At 33.5% G+C, this 22,915-nt stretch overlaps 1 protein-coding gene across 1 annotated transcript in view; it reads right to left on the bottom strand.

The window, feature by feature from the left end:
* The window catches only part of LRRIQ1 (leucine-rich repeats and IQ motif containing 1), a 214,737-nt gene that overhangs the window by 66,448 nt on the left and 125,374 nt on the right, over positions 1–22,915 (bottom strand). Inside the window, 1 exon segment of the mRNA XM_011934139.1 lies at positions 16,627–16,728. Within this exon segment, the coding sequence (XP_011789529.1) occupies positions 16,627–16,728 (102 nt within the window).

The raw sequence follows: 22,915 nt of genomic DNA, 5'->3' as shown, positions 1-22,915 counted from the left end.
CAAACTAAGGCAGATGATGGAGACAGAAATTTAAGAAACAAATGACAGGAAATAACTAAATATGGGATCACCATGGAAGATCATCATGGATCAGTAGGACAACATCCAAAGAAAGAGGAAAATTTTAGCCATAAAAAGTAAATGGGACACCAATTGCTAAGAGAGAAGGAAAGAATGTGATAGAAAAATTTTGAATGATAATGGAAATAAAAATAATAATTGCTGTCACATACTGAGCACCGCTTACTACTGTAAATAGTTCTCTCACTCCTCACAACATCTCTCTAGGATACGTATTATTCTTCTCATTCCATAGGTGAGATGCAAGTTGAACATACTCATACTTGGTAACCATGATTTATGTGCTCTTTTTCCACCTACATCTCCATATCTATTATGTTCTCCCTGGTCTAAGTTACCATCTCTGTGCCAAACCACTGCCATGATCTTTCGACTGGTATTGTGTTTACTCTTGTTTCCTTCCTATTAATCCTTAACACCATATGTTTCATAATTGTTACTTGGAAAACAAATCTGACCATTTTATCTTTTGCTTACAATCCTATAGTGGCTGTTATCATTGGAATATAGAAAGTCAAATCCTCAATATGGACTAAAAAGGACAGACTAAAATTGCTCTGTGCCTTACCAATTTCTCCAGCGTCATCTCACTCCTTGTTCTCTGGCCATACCAACCTTCTTTCAGTTCTTTGAATGGCCCAGGCTAACCCAGTCTTCAAAGTCTTTCAGTAGGACATGTCTTAGTCTGAAATAGTCATTCTACACAACCTCCCCTCTTGCCTAGTTACTTTTACTAAGCCTTCAAACTCAGTCCAAGTGTCACTTCTTCCCTCATGTCTCTGGGCTAGATTCATGATGAGCTTCCCTCCACAGAGCTTTACTCAGTTGTGTTATACACTTACATGAAGTATTTATGTTGCCTCCCACTCCCCAATCCCTGCTTCTAGATAGTGAACTGTATTACACGTGGTTTGTGTTTATGTCATTGATCACTGCACCCTCATCTTTTTCCGCAATGCCCAACTCAAAGCAGAAATTTGATAAACATGTACTGGTAGAATAAATAGGGAAGATAAGGAATTAAATCGTAGTTAATACATTCTAAAGGTGAGCTCATTCTTGTAGCTTTTATACATTTTTATTCAATTTACCCAATGACTTTGTGTGGTGTATATTACTTGTTCCAATTAATTGATGAGGAAAATCAAGTACAGAAAGGTTAAGTAACTCAACCAAAATCACATAGGTTTGGACTAGAGCCAAAACTCCATCTTATATAATTCCAAATTGGTGAATATGATTTTTATTCCACCACTGTTGTATAGATAGCAAAAATAGAAAGAAATGTAAGACTCATCTAAAACAAAACAAAAAAACCGACCAAAAACCATTTTAGGCATAAGTAATTTGACGCACAGTTTAAAAAACTCAAAGCATAATGTTATTGTTACCATGACTATAAATATTATAGACCCACCCAAAATTCTTATTATTGTTAAAACCCCTGAACCAAGCCAATGATTATTTAGATTTAACCACATAGTAAACCTTCTTTGCTTTTTATTAATTCCTCTATCTCCTAGATTTTATCTGGAAGTCTTTTTCTTCTGCCTGAAGAACACTCTTGAGTATTTACTTTATAATTGATCTGATATACTTGAATGCATTGGTAGCAAATATACTCTTTTTTTCTCCCTGCTCAGAGAGACTGCTCATGGTGTTCTCTGTCATCATAGAATGTTTATTCTCTAAGCCTGTGTGAGCTGTCATCTTGAGATCTCTTTTCACTATCATCATGAAATTCTTTTGCTTCTTTCTCTTGCTGGATCTCATTCGTTTCTATTGGTTTACCACTTCAGTGGAGCAGTTCCCTTAGTAGCTTTCTGAGTAAGGTTGCAAGGGAAATAAATTAAGACTTAGCATTCTTTTATATTCTTATATTTTACTAATAGTTTCCCTGTTTATATAATTTTAGATTGGAAATAACTTTTTCTAAGAATGTTGAAAATACTGTTCTATTATTTTCTAGGGTCCAAGGCTACTGTCGAGAAATTCAATATATTTTAGATAACTGATCCATTGCAAGAGATCTGGTTTTCCTTTTGGAGGACTTTGAGGTTCGTTTCATTGTTGTTGGTTTTATGACATTTTTCAAATATGTGCCAAAAAGATTGGTTTATTTTCATTCATTTTCCTAACATGAATTTTATGTTTTTGATTGGTTTTATGACACTTTTCAAATATGTGCCGAAAAGATTGGTTTATTTTCATTCATTTTCCTAACATTTAGTGGGTCCCTTGATCTGGAAAATGGTCCTTTAGTTTTGGAATTTTTTTTGGAATTATTTCTTTGACAATTTTCTTCTGTCTGTTTGTTGTTGACATTGCTGCTATTCTCTGTTTCTGGATCTCAGATTTTTGTTTGTTTGTTTGTTTGTTTTTGTTTTGAGATGTAGTCTTGCTCTGTCACCCAGGCTGGAGTGCAGTGGCGTGATCTTGGCTCACTACAGCTTCTGCCTCTCGGGTCCAAGTGATTCTCTTGTATCAGCCTCCCAAGTACCTGGGACTAAAGGCACATAGCACTATGCCCAGCTTTTTTTTTTTTTTTTTTTTCTCGTATTTTTAGTACAAACAGGGTTTCGCCATGTTTTCCAGGCTGATCTAGAACTATTGGCCTCAACCATCTGGCCTCCCAAAGTGCTGGGATTACAGGCATGAGCCACTGCTCCCGGCCTGGATCTCTGATTATTTATCAAATGTTGGACCTCCTGAACTTACTCTCTATTTATACTTTCTTTTGTGTGTTATTCTATCATTTTGTATTTTTTGCTCTGGTTTCTGGGAGATTTATTTAACACTATCTTCTACTGACTTTTTTTTTTTTTTAATTTCTGCTATCATGTTTTACTTCCAGAGATATTTTTGGGGCTCTGATCTCCCTTTTTCTTATTACAGAATCTCATTCTATTTCATGGACATACCCTTTTTTATGTCTATGAAAATATTGATGGTATTCCTGAAGATGTTTTTCATCTGGTATCTTTATTATGCTTGTTACTTTTTTCTCTAATTTTCATGTTATATGTTTTCTTTTGTTTGTTTAATGATCATTATTTGTGGACTTATCTTTTAGACTGGGGGTCTATAAAGTTGATAGGAAACTGCATAAATGGGCAAACCCTACTGTCTGAGAGCTTCACCTAAAGGTGACTTACCTGAATCCTATATTGAAATACCTGACGCCAGTTTTTAGATGTTTCCTCTTGCACTGATAAGAATCTTCAGAAAGACTCCTCTTCTAATCTCTTGCCTGGATACTAAAGGCATGGTGCTATGGTCTAAGTATTTGCGTACCCCTAAAACTCATATATTGAAACCCAAACCCCCAATGTGATGGTATTTGTAATGGGATCTTGGAAGGAAGTAATTAGGGTTAAATTAGGAAATGAGGGTGGGACCTCATGATGGGATTACCAGTCCTGTAAGAAGAAGAGAAAGACTCTCTCTCTTTCTCTCTCTCTCTCTCTCTCTCCCTCTGTCTCTCTCTCTCTCTCTCTGTGTGTGTGTGTGTGTGTGTATGTGTGTGTATCTGTGTGTGTATGAAAGATTGCTTGTGTAGTCTCTAGCTTTCTGAGTGCATGCATGCGCATGTAAGAATATGGCAAGCAGGTGGCTGTCAACAATCCAAGACAAGAGCCCTCAGCAGGAATTGAATTAGCTAGAACCTTGACGTTGGACTCCAGTGTGCAGATTTGTGAGAAATAAATTTCTGTTCTCTAAGGCACCCAGACTATGGTATTTTGTTATGGGAGCATGAGTTCACCAGGACACATATATCAGCATTCTGGGAGTTAATGAGAAGAATGGTCTAGGGCCTTAGCATTTAATATGCTTCCTATAATTACTCTTAGTTTTAACAAGACACCAAGAATCTCAAATAACCCTGGTATTCTCAAACACAGAGACTGTATTTACAGAATTAAAGTTAATGTTAAATTTACAGAATTTTATTACAGAATTAATGTTAAAAATGTTGTTGAGGTAAGACAAATATATGTATTTTATCTAATTTAACTTACTTGTTTATTTTTGAAACAGAGTCTTGCTTTGTCACCAGGCTGGAGTGCAGTGGCATGAACTCAGCTCACTGCAACCTCTGCCTCCCAGGTTCGAGCGATTCTCCTGCCTTAGCTTCCCAAGTAGCTGGAACTACAGGTGTGCACCACCATGCCAGCTATTTTTTAATTATTATTATTTATTTTTAGTAGAAATGGGGTTTCGTCATGTTCACCAGGGTGGTCTCAATCTCTTGAGCTCATGATCCAACCACCCCGGCCTCATGAACTGCTGGGATTACAGGTGTGAGCCGCTGCACCCGGCCAATATATTTATTTTAATACCCACTTCATCTTATATCACGAGGGCCTAATTCCATCAATTCCCAAACCTTTGACATAGAGATAGTTCTCATATTTTCCCATTGCTGGTTTAAGCTTTTGCCTTCTCTTTATTACTCACTTATTTACTTTCTAGCCTAAAAAGTTCTATTGCTGTTGCCCTTTCCTAATATTCCCATATTTGCTCGTCTATATCTTAAAAAAGCCTCCACAGAAATTTTAGGGAGGTTTTCAGCTGCATCATTTTTATCCAGAAGCCATTAGATTCTCATTTAATTTTCAAAATATCATGAGAAGTAAAGGCTAGTATTCTGATTTTGCAATTGAGAAAACCAGGACATGGAGTACATAGCTAGCAAGTGTCTATGCAAGATTTAACACAAGACTTTCTCAGTCTAAATGCAATGTTACTTCATTATTTCATGTAGCCTAGTTTGGAAAAAAGGGAAATATTCTTAAGGTTGACAAACTTTCCAAGATGTTGTTATAATTCTCTGAGACTTTGATAGAATTTCTAGCTATTTCAGAAATATAGAAAGTGTCCTATGAGAGGTAGGTGGGTACCTGATACAGATGACAGAGAAGTTTCTTACAATGGGCAAGGGACAAAGGGGTGCCATGGACTTCACCAAAGTTACTACTTTCTCTGTGAAGCTTTGGCTCAGGAACCCAGGTGCCTTCACTCTTCTTCTTTGTGGCTGTCCAGGAAAGCATCAATTGGGGAAGTGGGTGGTATGAGTGCTTTGCTTTCATTTCTGAAGGAGGAAGTTTTGTTAGATATAAACTTTCGTGGTGGAAGATATTTTATTTTAGCACTTTGAAGCGACTACTACATTATTGCATTAGTCAGCTTGGGTTGCTATAACAAAATACCACAAAGACTGGGATGCTTAAAGAACAGAAATTTATTTGCTCACAGTTGTGGAAGCTAAAAGTCCAAGACCCAGGTGCTGGAAGGTGTGGTTTCTTCAGAGGCTTCTCTCCTTGGCTTGCAGATGGCCACCTTCTCTTTACATGTGCTTGCCTCTGTACCCACACACTCCTGGTGTCTCTTCCTCTTCTAAAAAGGACATTCATTCTATTGGATTATGGACCCACCCTTCTGACTGAATTTCATCTTTATTACCTCTTTCAGTCCCTAACTCCAAATACAGCCAAATTGGACATGAAGGCTTCAACCTACAAATTTTTGAAGGACATAACTCAGTCCATAACAATTATCTTCTGGCTTTAATTGTTTCTCTGAAGAAGTTAGCTTTATTACTGATGCTTCTTTGAAGATAATGTATCTTTTTCTGTGGCTCTTATTAAAATTTCTGTCTTTGTCTTTGGTTTTAGCAATTTTATGATGATATGCCAAGATGTGGTTTTTATTGTATATATTTTCTTTATGCACATTAAGTTTCTTGCATTTACAACTTCAGCTTTTTCTTCACTTTTGGTAAATATTCAACCATAAATTCTTCAAATGTTACTTGTACTCCACTACCTCACACTTCTCTTTATTGGATTCTAAATGTGTTTCAGTTCACTAATTCTCTCTTCAGTTTTGATTAATCTGTAGCTGAATCCATCCATTGAATTTTTAAGTTCAGTTGTGGTTTTAAGTTATAAACTTTTGATTTGGATATTTTTATAGGTTTAATATCCTGCTGAAATTCTTAATTTCTTCTTCCATATCCTCAAAGATACTAAGTACATTTATTTTAAAATCTCTATTATCTAAAGTCTCATTGACTCTATTTCTATTGTCTATTGTTATCTCTTGTTCAATAACAATGTCTCATCTCTTTCCATGTCTATTTTTCACTGTGTGCCAGGTATTTTATATGAAAAGCTGTGGAGATAAAAAGAAGTCTAGAATTATATTATCTATTTTTAGACATGATTTATTTTTGTTTCAGGTAAGAGGCTAGTGAAAAATCTATTTCCAGTTGACCTAGGCAAGTAACATCAAAAATTTTTCCTCAACTTCTCAGTTCTTTGGATTTCCTTCTTGACTTATAATTCCTTACTTGTTAGTTCTCCAATGACTTCAATGAAATTTTTAAAACAAAAATTTTACAATTTTTGTAGTTATTCTCTGAAGTACGGTTGATCAGAATTACATAGTCCTCTATTATGAGACATGGAAGTACTCTTATTTTTTAATAAAAAGTACACAGGCTACATAAGGTCCATTTCAAAAAACTCTAAGGGCTCTGAAATCTCTTCCTATTTAAAAATTTAACCATATACGTATCTCATCTATATATATACACACACACACATATAAAAAGTGGTATCTATGTATAAATATATATGTTATATATATTTATACCTGGGATATGAAAATTATATACACATATACTATGTATATATAATTTTTATATATACATAGAATATACGAATCCTTATTTTGTTAAGAACGTGTTTGTGCATGTATACACTTGTACTAAGAAAATATCTTCATTTTATTTCTTTTCTTTTTTCTTTATTATGTGATGTAAGTTTTACTTTCTTCATATCAGCATTTAAGTAAATATATGTATGTGTGTATATATATATATACATATTATATGCACATACAAATACATACTTTGGAATAGAACAAAAATATTCAATTATGGCAGAATTAGGGGGAAATACAAAAAATATGAGCTATTTATAATCAATTTGGATAAAAAAAATAGTTGAATAGGTTGCTCTCAGACCTCAGATTGCCATTCCCTGAATCTACCTTATCCAGAGATAAATAATTTTTTTTAAAGTTATAGTTTGTTTTATGCTTCAGTGGACCAAATTCTCTAATCAGATTTTTTTTCTGTGGAAAATTGAAATTTATTTCAAACCTTATATATATTACTAAATGGTGTGATACTGCCTAGAATATATTTAGGAAGTTTTAATTATAAGATGTCATATATATTTACTTTCTTTCTTAATCATATATTTATTGAGAGCCAACATACTGCTAGCACTGCTCTAAGTGCTGAGGATATAAGAATAAACTATCCTGACATGGCTCTCCTTCCATACTATTGCTGGAGCCACAATATATAAGTAAGTAAGCAGTTTAAATTAATGAATGAGACAATAGCAAATAAATGCCACAAAATGACAGGTGTTATGAGAGACAGGAGCTGGTAAGAGAGGAAAGCGCTATGTGAAATAGTGTTACAGGGACACGTTCTCACACTGGATAAATGTGAAATTAAACAATAAGACAGCCATTTGTGTAAAATGCTAAGGGTACTGTTTAGGCAGAAAGAGGATGAAACACAAAAGCTACAAAATAATAAAGTGCTTATCATACTTGAGGAAAAGAAAGAGGGCTTGACAATTTTAGTCCCGTAGTCCATGATAATTAATATCAAGCCCAGCTTTCATTCAAAGGACAACAGGAGGCCATGAAAAGATTTTAGATAATTGTATCAAGAGCTATCATATTACATTAAAAATATAAAATCATAGTTCCTGATCTTCAATTATCCAAGGGCTTCCAACTTACATTTCAATTTTATTTAGTTTTGTTACTGACTCTTTCTCCAGGTTCCTCTCTCCCTACTAAAAAAAAAATCATGCAAAAATCAGATTACAAGATTTTGCAACTTTATCCTTTATTCCTTGCAAATGCAGGCAGATTTCTACTGACACTATCTTTTCCAAAAGGAATGAAGTTTTGTCTTCTATCTCAAAAGTTGCTTGTGAGAATGTCATTAATTAGTAGAGAAAAAGTACTTAGAACAGTGCCTTGTACAAATGATTAATGATAAGCAACACTAAGGAGGCTATTATATTATATGGTATATAATAATTTCCTCAGGATACTATTGAAATATAGTGAGTGGTGTTGTGAGTCAGGTTAATTTTACCCTACTGATGATGTGTTGTTGCCATGGTATTCCTCACAGTATTGTCTCTGACCAAGGCACACACTTTATAGTTAAAGAAGTGTGGCAGTGGGCTCATCCTCATGGAATTCACTGGTCTTACCATATTCCCCATCATCCTGAAGCAGCTGCATTGATCGAATGGTGGAATGGCCTTTCAAAGTTACAATTACAATACAAAATAGGTGACAATACTTTGCAGACCGGGGGCAAAGTTCTCCAGAAGGCCGTGTATGCCCTGAATCGGTGTTGAATATATGGTACTGTTCCTCCCATAGCCAGGATTCACAGGTCCAGGAATTAAGGGACGGAAGTGGAAGTGGCACCACTCACCATCACCCCTAGTGACCCACTAGCAAAATGTTTGCTTCCTGTTCCTATGACATTATATTCTGCTGGCCTAGAGGTCTTAGTTCCAAAGGGAGGAATGCTGCCACCAGGAGATACAACAATGATTTCATTAAACTGGAAGTTAATATTGCCACCTGGCTATTTTGGGCTCCTCCTACCTCTAAGTCAACAAGCTAACAAGGGAGTTGCAGTGTTGGCTGGGGTGATTGGCCCAGACTATCAAGATGAAGTCTACTACTTTATGATGGAGGTAAGGAAGAGTATGCGTGCGACAGGAGATCCCTTAGGGTGGCCCTTAGTATTATCATGCCCTGTGATTAAGGTCAATAGGAAACCACAGGAACCCACTCCAGCCAGGACTACAAATGGCCCAGCCTCTTCAGGAATGAAGGTCTGGGTCACTCCTCCAGGTAAAAAACCATGACCTGCTGGGGTGCTTGCTAAAGGCAATGGGATGGGTATTGGAAGTAGGACTGTGATTGTCAAGAGTATTTTATTCTTATTTTATTAAGAACACTTTTGTGCATGTATACACTTGTACTAAGAAAATATCTTCATTTTATTTCCTTTCTTTTTCCTTTATCATGTGCCATAAAATTTATTGACTTCATGTCAGGATTTAAGTGTTGTTAACATTATGTAATAGCATTTAAGTTAAGAATTAGTGCACTTCTGATTGTATGAATGCTAGCTGCGTTAGGTTAGGCATTATTATGCCCTTATTATTGTCTTTATTTGAAGATTACATGTGATGTCAGGAGATGTGAATGGGTTCAAGTTGACAAGGGGTGGACTTGTGATGGTTAATACTGAGTGTCAACTTGATTGGATAGAAGAATGCAAAGTATTGTTCCTGGTTGTGTGTGTGAGGGTGTTGCCAAAGGAGATTAACATTTGAGTCAGTAAACAGGGAAAAGCAGGCCTACCTTCAACCTGGGTGGGTACCATCTAATCAGCTGCCAGCTTGGCTTGTATTAAGTAGGCAGGAGAAGATGGAAGAGAGACTTGCTAAGTCTTCCAGCCTTCACTTTTCTCCCGTGCTGGATGTCTCCTGCCCTAGATCATTGGGCTCCAAGTTCTTTAGCTTTTGGACTCTTGGACTTACACTAGTGGTTTGCAAGGGGCACTTGGGCCTTCAGCAAAAGACTGAAGACCGCACTGTTGGCTTCCCTACTTTTGAAGTTTTGAGACTCAGGTTGGCTTCCTTGCTCCTCAGCTTGCAGATGGCCTATTGTGGGGCTTCACTTTGTGATCGTGTTAGTCAATACTTTTTAATAAATTCCCTTTATATATACATCTATCCTATTAGTTCTGTCCCTCTAGAGAACCCTGACTAATAATACGCATGGCATACAAAAGTTTATTCAGGATATTATAGAAACACAGTGAATGGTGTTCTAAACTAGAATCAGAAAAGTCTTCCTAAAAAATTAAATGCCTGAGATAATACAAATTAGCCAAATGAAGAGATTTTTCTGGATTGCATACAACAGTGACTGCAATTTGGTAAAGGAAACTGCATGTTAAAAAACATTATATAAGCATATTGCAACTCCATCTATTTTAAAACTGTTTAATGCCAGGGTCATTTGTATTTTTCATTTATTCATCAAAAAACATTTATTAAGCATCCATTATACATTAGGCACCGTGCTAAGGGCTAGGGGTATTAAAGAAATACATGGAGCTCAGAACTTAGTAGGAAAACAGTAATTCAAAATGTAATGTTTGTTGGAGACTGACATACTGATAAATTACATTTTATTGATCTTTGTATTCATGATAATTTTGACTAATTATTGAAACTTGCTCAGTAGAATAAAATTATGAGCATCTCTTCTTACGGAGATGCCTTCATGTATTTTGTTGCCTGCCTATGCCCTGTGGTATTTATGCTGCCATCTCTTAATACATAGTCATTGGCACTACTAGCAAGTACTATATACAGCTAGGGAAATGCAAGACCTACTTTAAAGCAATCTACACAATATAAACTGTTCTCTAAGCTGGCATTAAAAAGAAGTCAGGAGGAGAAAATGTTTATAATTCTAAAGTAAAAAGCACCACAAAAGAAATGCTCTGGAGTAAAAATTATAGAAGTTATAGGTTTCTTAATACATTCAATATTTAAACATTTAATATAAAAAATTTGAATATATGTTTATGAAACCATGAGTTATCTGCAAATCTTCTATTTTATAAAAGAACAAATAGGAAGCATGTTAGTGATGACAGCAGCAGACTGGGAATTAAGAAAACCTGACTTGAAATCAAGTATAATTGTCCCAGGCAATGGAGGAGCTAAGACTAAACCTGCATTCCTGAGGAGGTTGTTGGGCCAGACTAAATTTTTTTCCTGGCTTGCCTGACTTCCTTCCCTGACCAAAGCCAGAAGTCGGAATTTGGCATTGACTTTAGAAGTAGCAAATTTAGAAGTTTCAGTAGATGAGGACAGGAAAGACTTAATTTATGTATAAATAAAAATAAGAATAATGAAGCAAAAATATAGGCTATGTAGGGAGGTTCTCATATATTGGAAAATTAAAAAGTGATTCAAAATGTGGGAGATTTCTCAAAGAACTGAAAACAGAACTACCATTCGACACAGTGATCCTATTACTGGGTATATACCCAAAGGAAAACAAATCATTCTACCAAAAAGACATGCACTTGTATGTACATCGCAGCACTAGTCACAATAGCAAAGACATGAAATCAACCTGGGTGCTCATCAACAGTGGATTGGATAAAGAAAATGTGGAATACATACATCACAGAATACTATGAAGCCATAAAAATGTATCAAATAGGCCGGGCGCCGTGGGTCACACCTGTAATCCTAGCACTTTGGGAGGCCAAGGCAGGCGGATTGCCTGAGCTCAGGAGTTTGAGACCAACCTGGGCAACACGGTGAAACTCCGTCTCTACTAAAATACGAAAGAAATCAGCCGGGCGTGGTGGCGTTCGCCTCTAATGCCAGCTACTCGGGAGGATGAGGCAGGAGAATTGCTTGAACCCAGGAGGCAGAGGTTGCAGTGAGCCGAGATAACGTCACTACACTCGAGCCTGCGTGACAGAGCAAGACTCCATCTCAATAAATAAATAAATTAATTAATTAATTAAAAAGTATGAAATCATGTCCTTTCCAGCAACATGGAGGCCATTATCTTAAGCCAATTAATGCAGGAACAGAAAACCAAATACCGCATGTTCTCACTTGTAAGTGGGAGCTAAACATTGGGTACACATGGATGCAAAGACAGAAACAATAGACCGCGGGAACTGCTAGGGTGGGGAGAGAGGGAGGAAAGCAAGGGCTGAAAAACTAGCTGTTTGTTACTATGCTCTTTACTTGAGTGATGGGATCATTTGTAGCCCAAACCTCAGTGTCACACACAATATACCAACTTAACAAAACTGCCCATGTTACCCCTGAATCTAAAATAAAAGTTGGAATTATTTTTAAAATGGTCACTCTTTACTAAGAATCTAATAGATTTGATATTTAATATTAGGTTATCATAATAATATCAATAATAACATCCAAGGTAGCAGCTACTTACAGGTCACAAATGAAATCTTCATTACCATGATGACACTAAATTATATCCTAAATTATATTAATGCAATTATGAGAAAGGAATAAAAAACAAAATTAATTTTGGTTTTCTCAGAGTTTTATCTTATTTTAATAATTAGTCTTTACTTTTTTCCTAAGTATTTTAATTCTAAGTGGTATAAATTTCAGAGTTACCTGGTAATCTTTTTTCTCTAACATTTGTGTTTTGTTTTGATTTTGCTAGCTTTATTTGTCAAAGAAATTATTACCATTTCCCTTCAGCCACTTGTTTTCTGTGTAGAAACCTTGGTCAAGTCACCTATCAATCTCTCGATACTACAGTTTTATCATCTGTAAAATGTTGACAGTTATAATACCTTTCTCAAAGTTTCTGAAAGCATTCAATCAGAGAACGTAAGTACAACTCTCAACACAGTACTTAATGATAAATGGAATACAGACAACTAATTGTAAACAAGAACAACAAGGAATGGCATATTTTTAAAATGACTATCGCTAATGATTATATTTTGAGCACTTAATATGTACTTAGATGGTGTGTTCCAAGCTTCTCACAAATAAAATCTTCTCACAATGCTCCCCATGCCTAAGTATTGTTCGCCTCTAATTTCATAGATGAAAAATAATGAGAAACAGAGAAGTTAAATAACCTCCCCAAGGTCACACAGCTAATAAACGATAAAGTCAAGCTTCAAACTGTGTTGGACTAACTCCAGAATCTACACCAATGTCCATTAAGTTATGCTTGCTCTTATGCAAGTGATGAATATAAAGGATGTCAGAGCTCCAAACTAAACAATTAAAACAGAAAAAAAAAAAAAAAAAAACTTGGCTGGAGATCTTCAAGGCAATAACCAACAAATGGTTTTGAGTTCTAAGACAATACAGGATATTGAAGCCCAAGTAGGTATTACAGGTTGATAACAAAGGTAAACAAAGACAGGCATCTGATTCAAAATAAATATAAATAAACAAATAAATAAAATAAGCCAATGTTAAATCTTCGAAGAGTTCAGGCTCTCAGACTTGTCTCATAGGAACAACTGGCTAATATCTGACACATGGCTTATATATGAGGTGACTCTGGGGACAGGAGTGGTCAAAGGCTCCTCAGACTTGATTAGGTTAAATATCTAAATCTGGTAGCTGGACAAAAATGGTCAACATTTTATGAATATAGAAAAAATAGAAGGACATCCTGTAAAACATGCACTGTTAAAATGATATAGTATTTTACCTTATATTTTAAGATAATTTGATGTTTACTATCAACTATTCCTTGAATTTAAGCATACTTTTAATCATAGACCAACAGAGATACATCTACCATGCTTTCTTGTTACTAATGATTTTGCTGGGGATGTTCAGAAAAAGCCACAATAAAAATCAAATTTGTAAGAAAAATCATGGAAACCCCATATAGTCAATATTGCAGAGTAAAGATAGAAAGTAATTTAGTTTTTTTAAAAAAATTTATACAGTGTTACTAAAATAAATGTGGATTTTGGAAAGCAATAGTCAAGCAATTCTACAGCATGATCCAATTTCAACAAAACCGAGGAAATTGTAAGACAGTGCTGGCATACCATTGTGTTGAGATACTGTTCCACATGGAATTATTAAATACGAACCTACAGCAAAATTTAATTTTGATCTTCCTCACTTTTCTGGGGGGGCATCAGATGCCCAATCACTAATTTTATTTGATTTTTTTTTTTCTTAGGGAATAAAAGATCTTCCAATGTTCTAAAATCAGATTTGGTGATAGTTATGTAACTATAAATATAGAAGAGTTCATTGTATTGTACTTTTAAAAGGGGTGCATTTTATCATAAGACAGTTGTATCTCAAAAGAATTGGGTTCAGGAGGCATCCTCTACTGGGCAGTAGGGGTTAGTTGGGATATTTCATTGGAAGTTGCACTCCGTGGCATCAGGAAATACCTGTGATTCTCTGAAGTGAGTAATTCCAGAGTAGCAGTTAAAGACAACATGGGGTTCAACTTGGCCAGCAATGAATAAATGATTTTGCCTCACTTTTCCTCACTCTTTTCCCTTTACAAAAGGGACAAGAATAAACATGTTAACTGTTAAAAAAAATCTTTCATATAAAACTGTTTTTGCCAAGCCTATTCCTAAACAAACAAACAACAAAAAAACCTATAGTACATTAGAAAATCTGGTAAAGACATAAAACTCATTCAGTGAAATTAATGATATGCCAAATGTACTTTACTTGGTTCCCAAAGAAAGCAAACTAAACAGAATTCACATGGGGGAAAGAAAATAAAATCATAGAACATCACATCATAAAGCTTATGTGGAAATATTTTATATTCTATAGGCCACTTTGACTTTATCACTACTTTGAACTATTTCTAGCATATTTTATACCAGTACACAATTCAATAAACATATCATACATACATATTATACTATTCTAGATGGTGATATAGCTTCACATTTAATAGAACAAGATAAAATGCAAGAGAACCTATTAGGATAGATTTCTCTTTACGAGTCTGAGCTGCATGTTAAATTAAAGGACGAAAACACCCTGCTCATCTTTCTTCCTAGGCATTTCTTTTCTAATGCAACAACATTCCTATTTAACAAACAATATCTATAGAATTGTTACTGATTTTAGCAGAATTTCTACATTTTTTAAAAAAGACTGAAATGGTAGAGTTAAGACTAACAATGAAATACACTCTGATTAAAACTCCAGCCTTATTTTAAATTGGGAACATATTTTAATTCTATCAAAATATTAATCCATAAATATTTGTTGAAATAATACTGTATTTTGACATGGATAATGGGCACCAAAATTTTTAAATGTTTTACTATGGAAAATATTTAATATAAAAACAGAATGTAAAGGAAACCCCTACATACTATCATCATCTATTGGTCCAACAATTTCAATAATTTCCCATACTTCCTTTGTTTATCTTTCTATATATGGTTTTATTACTATCTATTTTTTTTTGCTGTTGTTTGAGAGGGAGTCTCACTCTGTCACCCAGGCTGGAGTGCAGTGGTTGGATCTCGGCTCACTGCAAGCTCTGCCTCCCGGGTTCATGCCATTCTCCTGCCTCAGCCTCCCAAGTAGCTGTTACTACAGGCACCCGCCACCACACACGGCTAATTTTTTTGTATTTTCAGTAGAGACGGGGTTTCACCGTGTTAGCCAGGTTGGTCTCGATCTCCTGACCTCGTGATCTGCCCCCCTTGGCCTCCCAAAGTGCTGGGATTACAGGTGTGAGCCCCCGTGCCTGGACTATTGTTATCTACTTTAAGGAAAATTCTAGACTCCATGACTTCTACCCCTACATACTTCAGTAGGCATTTCTAGGATGGTATAAATTTGGTGGTTACCAAACTTTTCTTTAGTTTGAGACATTACAAAACAGAAATGTAAATCAAATTGTTTCCATTTTCAATCGTGCTATGAAGATGCCTAAATTTTAAGATTTATTTAAATCTTATAGAAGACAAAATATTGAAAATGTTCATAGGTCCTTTTCATTAAAATATGATTCTCCTTTTCTATTAAAATTGCTATGCAAATACAGGTTAAATTATGAAAAAAATATACTAAAATGAAAGTGTAAAATTAAATAAAAATTTATACTAAAAATTTAGTATAATTTTATACTATTTTTATATTATACTATAAATTTTTTATACTATAGTATAAATGTTTATACTAAAATTTAGCATACATTTTTAGTATAAAAACTAAAACACATTAGTATTAAAAGGAAAGCAGATGGCAAACATTTTAAGTCATGTTTGCTGCACTGTTTTGCGTCATGCTTGCGGCTTTATTACATTTAAATATTGCTGTTTAATAATTTAGGTTCACATTTGTTCTGAATATTGACATCAGAGATATAATCAGAACTATCACTGCCTAGATGTGCAAATCCTTCACCCCAACAGTGAGTTGGGCAAACTTCAAATATTGTAAAATATTTTAAATTCCTGAGTATAATTTATAGGGCTTAATACAATTTATGTAAATTGGCAGTAAACAGAATATCCTTTCAACATGTGATCACTTCCACTGATACAAGCTAATATATCTGTCACCATAAAATTTAAATAAAATTAATGTCACTGATGATACAGCATTATAAAATGTTCATATATAAATTTTAAAAATTAAAATTCATGTAAACATTGATACAAATTTTCAGTTACTATATCAATATTTCAGCACACTAAATTAGCACTTCAGCTTTAAGAGCCATATTTTGAGTTATTCGAGTATATGTTATACATAATTCTTTTTATATATACTTTATGATTCATTAAGAAATAAAAATTTATTATAAATACAATTCTTTTAATCTTTCTTTATCTTTATACCGCTCTATGTATCTGTTATTAAGCCATACCTTCAAAGTAACCATCTCTTCTGGGCTGTACTTTCTTTGATGATTTTGGAACAGACACTTTATTTTCATTGTTTTTGAATAAGGATAGACGCACAGTGGAATCTAGACAAAATGAGCAGGAAAGGAGCAAAGTTCATCTTTGGTTAATTCCTTCTCTAAATGGCCACATATTTCTTATATGGTGGTATTAAAAAAAAAAATCCACTCTACAAAGCTCTATGAAATTGATGATGATGTTGTATTAAGCATCATAACATGGAAAGGTAGTCAACTATGTACATATTATTGGTTATCTGATTAAACACATAGCCAATACTTAACAGAAATACTCTACTTTTCCATCTAAAGTATGGGGAGCTGGGATATAAAAGATGGAAGCAAGACAACTAATGGAATAAGAAACAGTTAGGAAAGGTTATTTCATTAATTTAACACCTAAAATACTGGTTTCTCTTTTGCCTTAATGTATTTTCAGGTAACAAAGGTGTATAAATTTTCCTTGTATATTCAAAGCCAAGAATATTCAAGATCTATTATATTACAAAAAAACAGATTGCAAATGTAGACTATACATGATATATTAAATTAAGAAACAAGATTTTTAACATTGTAAATACCAAATTACATATTTTAATTAAATGCTAACATAGAAAAAATAAATAGTATTTGTATAGCTGTTCTCCAGCATGAGCAACCTGACAATTTCCATTAGTCTTCCAGTAACAATTCGTCTTTACTAAGTATGATTTACATTTTTCACAATGATTGTATTTCTCAAGATTAGGGAAAATGTCGGACAATGTTTAGGTACATTTCATAAGTATTAATATATGTAATCTCAGGTGTCATAGTTATTAAATGTTTCTTATTAATTTAATACGAACTATCAGTAAGAATAATAAAAATCTGTGTTTATATATTTCATAAAATAAGTATTATATATCATCTAAGTCATTGACAAAAAAATGACATGTGAAAGAATCATTAGTCAATGAGGAAAGACGTTACCATGGGCTTACAAACTGTTTGGTATCTTATAACCATCTCTCTACTCTCTTGCTCTTCTTGCCTTTTTATTTGATGTATGTATTTTCTGACAACATCACAATTCAGCAGACCTGGGTTAGATCCCAGTTCCAACTTTTACTAGTTGTATGACTCTGGAAAAACTGTTCTCACTTTCTGTCTCTTCCTCTGTCCAACAGAAGTAATATTGTCTTTGAAGTACTAGTAGTACTGTACAAATTAACGAGATCATTTGTGTAAAACATCAAGTCCCATGCACACATTAGTGTAAGTTCTCAACAAATAACAGCTAATAGACATAATTATGATATAAACAATGAAATATTTCCAGTTTGTATTCTTAGAAAAAAATTTACATTCTTCTTAAAATTTACTGCAATATATAAAAATACATAGAACCATAATTGGCTCCATTTCATTCAACACACTGCACTGAACAGAAGCTATGGATATTTTATAAGTTCTTTGGCATTTCCTCGGCCAAATAATAAAACAACCATACTTTCCTCATACTGTTATCAAGGTCAAATAATTTAATATGTATAAAATGTTTAGAAAGGTTATCTAGCTCAATTTACTCAAAATAATTTTATTCCCCAAGAGCAATAAAGAGTGTTACATTATCAATATCTTTTTGTTTTAAAACATTCTGATTGCAGCAGCATAAATGGATTTAATCTTGAATTAATTCAAATTGCAAAGGGACAATTATAAGAAGTAAGAAACATAGTACTTTTAGATAGAAAAAAATCACTTGATTTTGATAGTCCCTGAAAATACCACTGGTAATAAGACAGTATTCTTACCTCAATAAAAAAATGAATAAATAAATAAAAACACAACCCAGTTAAAAAAAAAAGCCAATTGTAAACATTATAGCTTGTGACACGTTTTTATTCATTATAAAGTCAGTTTTGTACACTTAAGTCTACCCCTCTGTGATAATCAACAGCAGATCTATGTTGCCTTTTAAACATAATCTTTGTATCTCCCAGCAATGACTTGCCCAGTGTTGGGTAAATAGGTATTAAATTGATGTTCAAAAATGTTTCAAGAAACCCCTGGGTAAGTAATCATGTCCTTATTATGCATGTGTCTCTATACTTAACAGTTTATTATTTCATTTAAATAATAGAATTTTAGTTAAGCAGTAAAGTATCCATATTATTGAATTGCTTGTACAATACCTTTTAATTTCTATAATTCTAATTTATCTCATTGTTTTTAGTATTTTTTTCTTACATACATATCTGGTTATTATTACCCATTTTTTGCAGGTGCCAAATATAGCAGTGCTGTAAAATAAGCTTGAATAACTAGCAATATTTCATCATCTTATAAGGAGTGTATTTACTAATTTAAACTTGCCCAAATATAAGCATATATTTACATGACTAAAATGCATACATATATTGTAAAATGTATATTAGTGACTTTTATCTAGTTTTTTTGAGTCAATTGACATTCATTGAGTATCTACCAGGTGCTAGGCATGGTGGTAGTAGGTCTGAGATGTCAAGGGTGTTTCAACCCTCAAGGATCTTAATATTCAGATGAATTTTATTATTAATTTTTTGTTGTTGAGAGCATAACACAGTAACATCTGATCAAAATTCTTGTAAAATCTTTCTGGAAATTAATGTGGTAAACAAAATAAATCTTGAATAAACTTCATTTTGGTGGAATTTTGCTTATACTATTCCCTGTTGGTCCCTCCCCCTTAACATTCTTCAGTTACATTTATTATCATTCTGCAACCTGATTGCTTTGCTATAGCCCATGAATTGCTTACTTGACATGAAAAACATTAGTCTTTTTTAATGCTAGCTTAATTCCTAGCAGAAAATCCATGTTACTTATTCGTCCTATGTTCCTTAAACCTCTTACCAGCTACTCTCCACCAAAATCCCTATACTCAGACCCCATTCTCTCTGAGCACTCTGAGGAGTGCTCCACATCAAAACCAAACACCCACTCCTTTTCTGCATCCACCTCATCTCAGTCTTGCTACCAATTACACTCAGTACTGTGAGATTATTGATCTTGCATGTTTTCAATAAACCAGTAGCTCTCACCTTACACAGGCTCTTCTTCACTGCATGACTGAATTCTAAACTTCCCTGGATATCTGCTAAATTTCAACACAGATCACCAAATTCTGAAACTGCTTCTGTGCGTGAAGCAGCGGTAAAAACAAACAAACAAACAAAAAGTCCAGAAACACAAGACCAGTCATTATTGGTTCAAGCTTATGCCAATCAAGAGTTTAAAAGCAATTACTCACTAGGAAGAACAACCACCATAACCCAAACATAAACTGTATAAGTGATGACAGCTCCTCACAATTTTAGATTTTACCCTGTGGCTTCCAATCAATTCCTCCTCTTCCTTCTCCAACCTCCTCAGGTTTTAATCAGATGACCTCACTTATACCAATAGAAGTCATCAATATTAAGTCTCCCCTAGTAGCTGTCCATACCACATCTTTCCTCAGTTTCTTGCCTCTTCATTAATGAGCCTCCTCGTAAGTATTCTTCCCTCTCTCTGCAACTGATTCCATTACATTCTACTTTCTTAAATTAATTGACCCTCTGCTTTTTGCTGTATGTTAATTTTCTTAAATTAAATAATCTTAAATAAATAAAATATTATTGACTCATATCCCTTAACTGATAAAAATATGTACAAAATACAAACAGAAAATATGAAGTGCTTGCTACTGAGTGCTCTAAGGTTTTCTGTGGCAGAAATTTGAACTAAAGCTACCATACTTCATGCAATTATGTTCCATTTCCTTGAGGATTACTACTTTGTTAGACTGTAGGACATAATTTATTACATTAATTGTTCCTATTCTCTGACACCCCTCCTGCCATGTTCCCCACCCCAATAGATCTAGTTAGTGTCACAGCAGTTTTATAGACGATGTTGCCCTCTAGTGGCTTAAAAATTTCAAGTTGGCAAGTTGTCTATGTAGGATATATATCTCCAAGTATATTTAAAAAGTACTAGTAAATCTTTAAGTGTTTAACCAAATTTAGACATTTAAAGCATTGTTTTAGCTCATTAGTAAAAATGTTTAAATTATGGTCATTATTTGAGACAGATGCAAGTAAGTTAATGTTATATCACAGATCGATTTAATTATAAAACTGGAAAAAGTATTAAACATTTTTTATTCTATAAGAAGAAAACCTGAGGCACAGAATCTTAAATAATTTGTTCACAGATACAAAATGAAATAAGAGCTACATCATCAACTGAACAGAAGACAGACAAAATGTGATAATTAGAAAAAATCTCTCAGATTTTCTTTTCCAAGCTTTTCACTATTAATCTTCCCTTTAATGTTTCTAATCTGTATATCTGTTGTGAACGAAGAATAGAATGAAAAACAGTGAGGAGAATATCTAAATTTTACATTTCAGCATTCATGTTTTAAACAAAATGTTTAGTTTCATTAATATATTGATTTAAAAAAGCAAAACAAAAGTGACACATAGAGATACAAAACCTTACACAGTAGTAAGAGTTCAATTTAGATTATAATCATGTTATTAGAGTAATAATCTCTATAAATATTATACAATTGTCATTTAGGATTCTAACCTAACCCAAAATGTTAAGTTAAAGACGTGGTCATTAAGTTGGACGTCTGGTTATCCTCCTTCATTTGTTACCCTGCCATGCCCCCTTGTGACTGATAAAAAAGGTTTAATTTTTGCCTGATAATTATGTCTAGTCATGGCCATTAAAACAATGATTTTTATGTACTAGCATATATTCCTTACTGAATCCTTTGCTAAAACACTTGCTATGCTGCTTTATCAAAAATGTTCTCACCCCCAACCCTCAATTAAAAGAGTTGGCAAGAAAGACCTATATATTTTCCAAAGACAGAATCGTATGGCAAGTCTGACAAGCTAAGCTTTTCCTCTACTTTCACTACTGGAGGCTATTTATTGTAAAAGCTACAAATACTTTTAAAAGTGGGCCTAGCAAAATTCCTTGAATACAGCTATGTCATAATTATTTATTGAATATTGGCTGAATCAGTTCTTAAGCCACCTCTGATATTTGAACTTGCCCCAGGAGTTTCAGAAATTGTTATTATTCTCAAAATGTTGTTTAAAGAATGTTTCTGATACTGCTGAAGATGATCAAAGCAATAATAGAGTTATTCAAACTACCTGATTTACACTACTAGATTCAATATCAAGAGAACTGAGAGCCTCAGTATCGTTAAGAGTTTGTAGTTACTATTTCACTGGGTAACCACCACATAGCATTCAGTTCAGAGAAGCCTGATGAACTTAATAGGCGTTTACAAAATGAGAGTGTGGGAAGTACAAACAAATTAAAAAGCACGGTGTTTGTATATTCTTTAAAAATGCTTAAAATGTTAATGTTTTAAATCTGAAAAAATTACTACTCAATAAAAATAAGTTATCACAAAAAGGTAAAAAGTTAAGATATCACTAATATAACAATAAGATATACAAGTTGAACACTTCTGAATATAAAAATAAATCACCAGTAATTTATCAATGGCTAGTAAGTGAAGTGATGTGTGAATAAATATCAGTTGTTCCTTGAAAATCAAAAGCACTTTTGCAATATTTACTTGTTTTAAAATTTTATATTTATATCTGGGTCTTAGAATTTATTGAATTATAATTAAAATATAATTAATAGAAAAAGATAAAAATAGTTTTATGAAATACTTTTTCATATGATTCCATAAGCTAGATCTATAGGAAAAGTGTACATTTATTGCACTGCTCATGAGTAACAAGTCTTTTATGGAAACTTCTTACTAACAATAAGAACTTAAAAAAAAACTGATGTACAAAAGAAATGCAAAACCAATACAAATAACCATGTTCTCATATTTAAATGAGTAAATATTTAGTTATAAATAAATAAAAAGTTATATGCAATTATTTTAAATAGTTTTAATTAAACATATAAGATCCTGATATTTCTTCTCTGACTCCATGTATTAAATAATTACACTAAAATAATTAGAGGTATCCAAAGAAAAAAATAATTTAAAGAGTGTTCACAAGTGGGATAGAATAAAATATGCTTTAAAACATTTCTCAAGTCCTACAAAATCATAAACTATATAAACTTTCCTTTTCCAAGATTCTAAGTTGTGAATGAAGTCTTTATAGCTAAAATCCATGGAACTGATAAATTTGTATAATTTATTGAATAATCAAGCAATGTAAAAGCACACAAAAGAATAAGGAGTGAAGCA

The sequence above is a fragment of the Colobus angolensis genome, unplaced genomic scaffold (genome assembly GCF_000951035.1).
Source record: "Colobus angolensis palliatus isolate OR3802 unplaced genomic scaffold, Cang.pa_1.0 Scaffold131, whole genome shotgun sequence".
NCBI lineage: Eukaryota > Metazoa > Chordata > Mammalia > Primates > Cercopithecidae > Colobus > Colobus angolensis.
The sequence above is the reverse complement of the archived record's forward strand: the minus strand, read 5'-3'. Positions and strand labels throughout refer to the sequence as shown.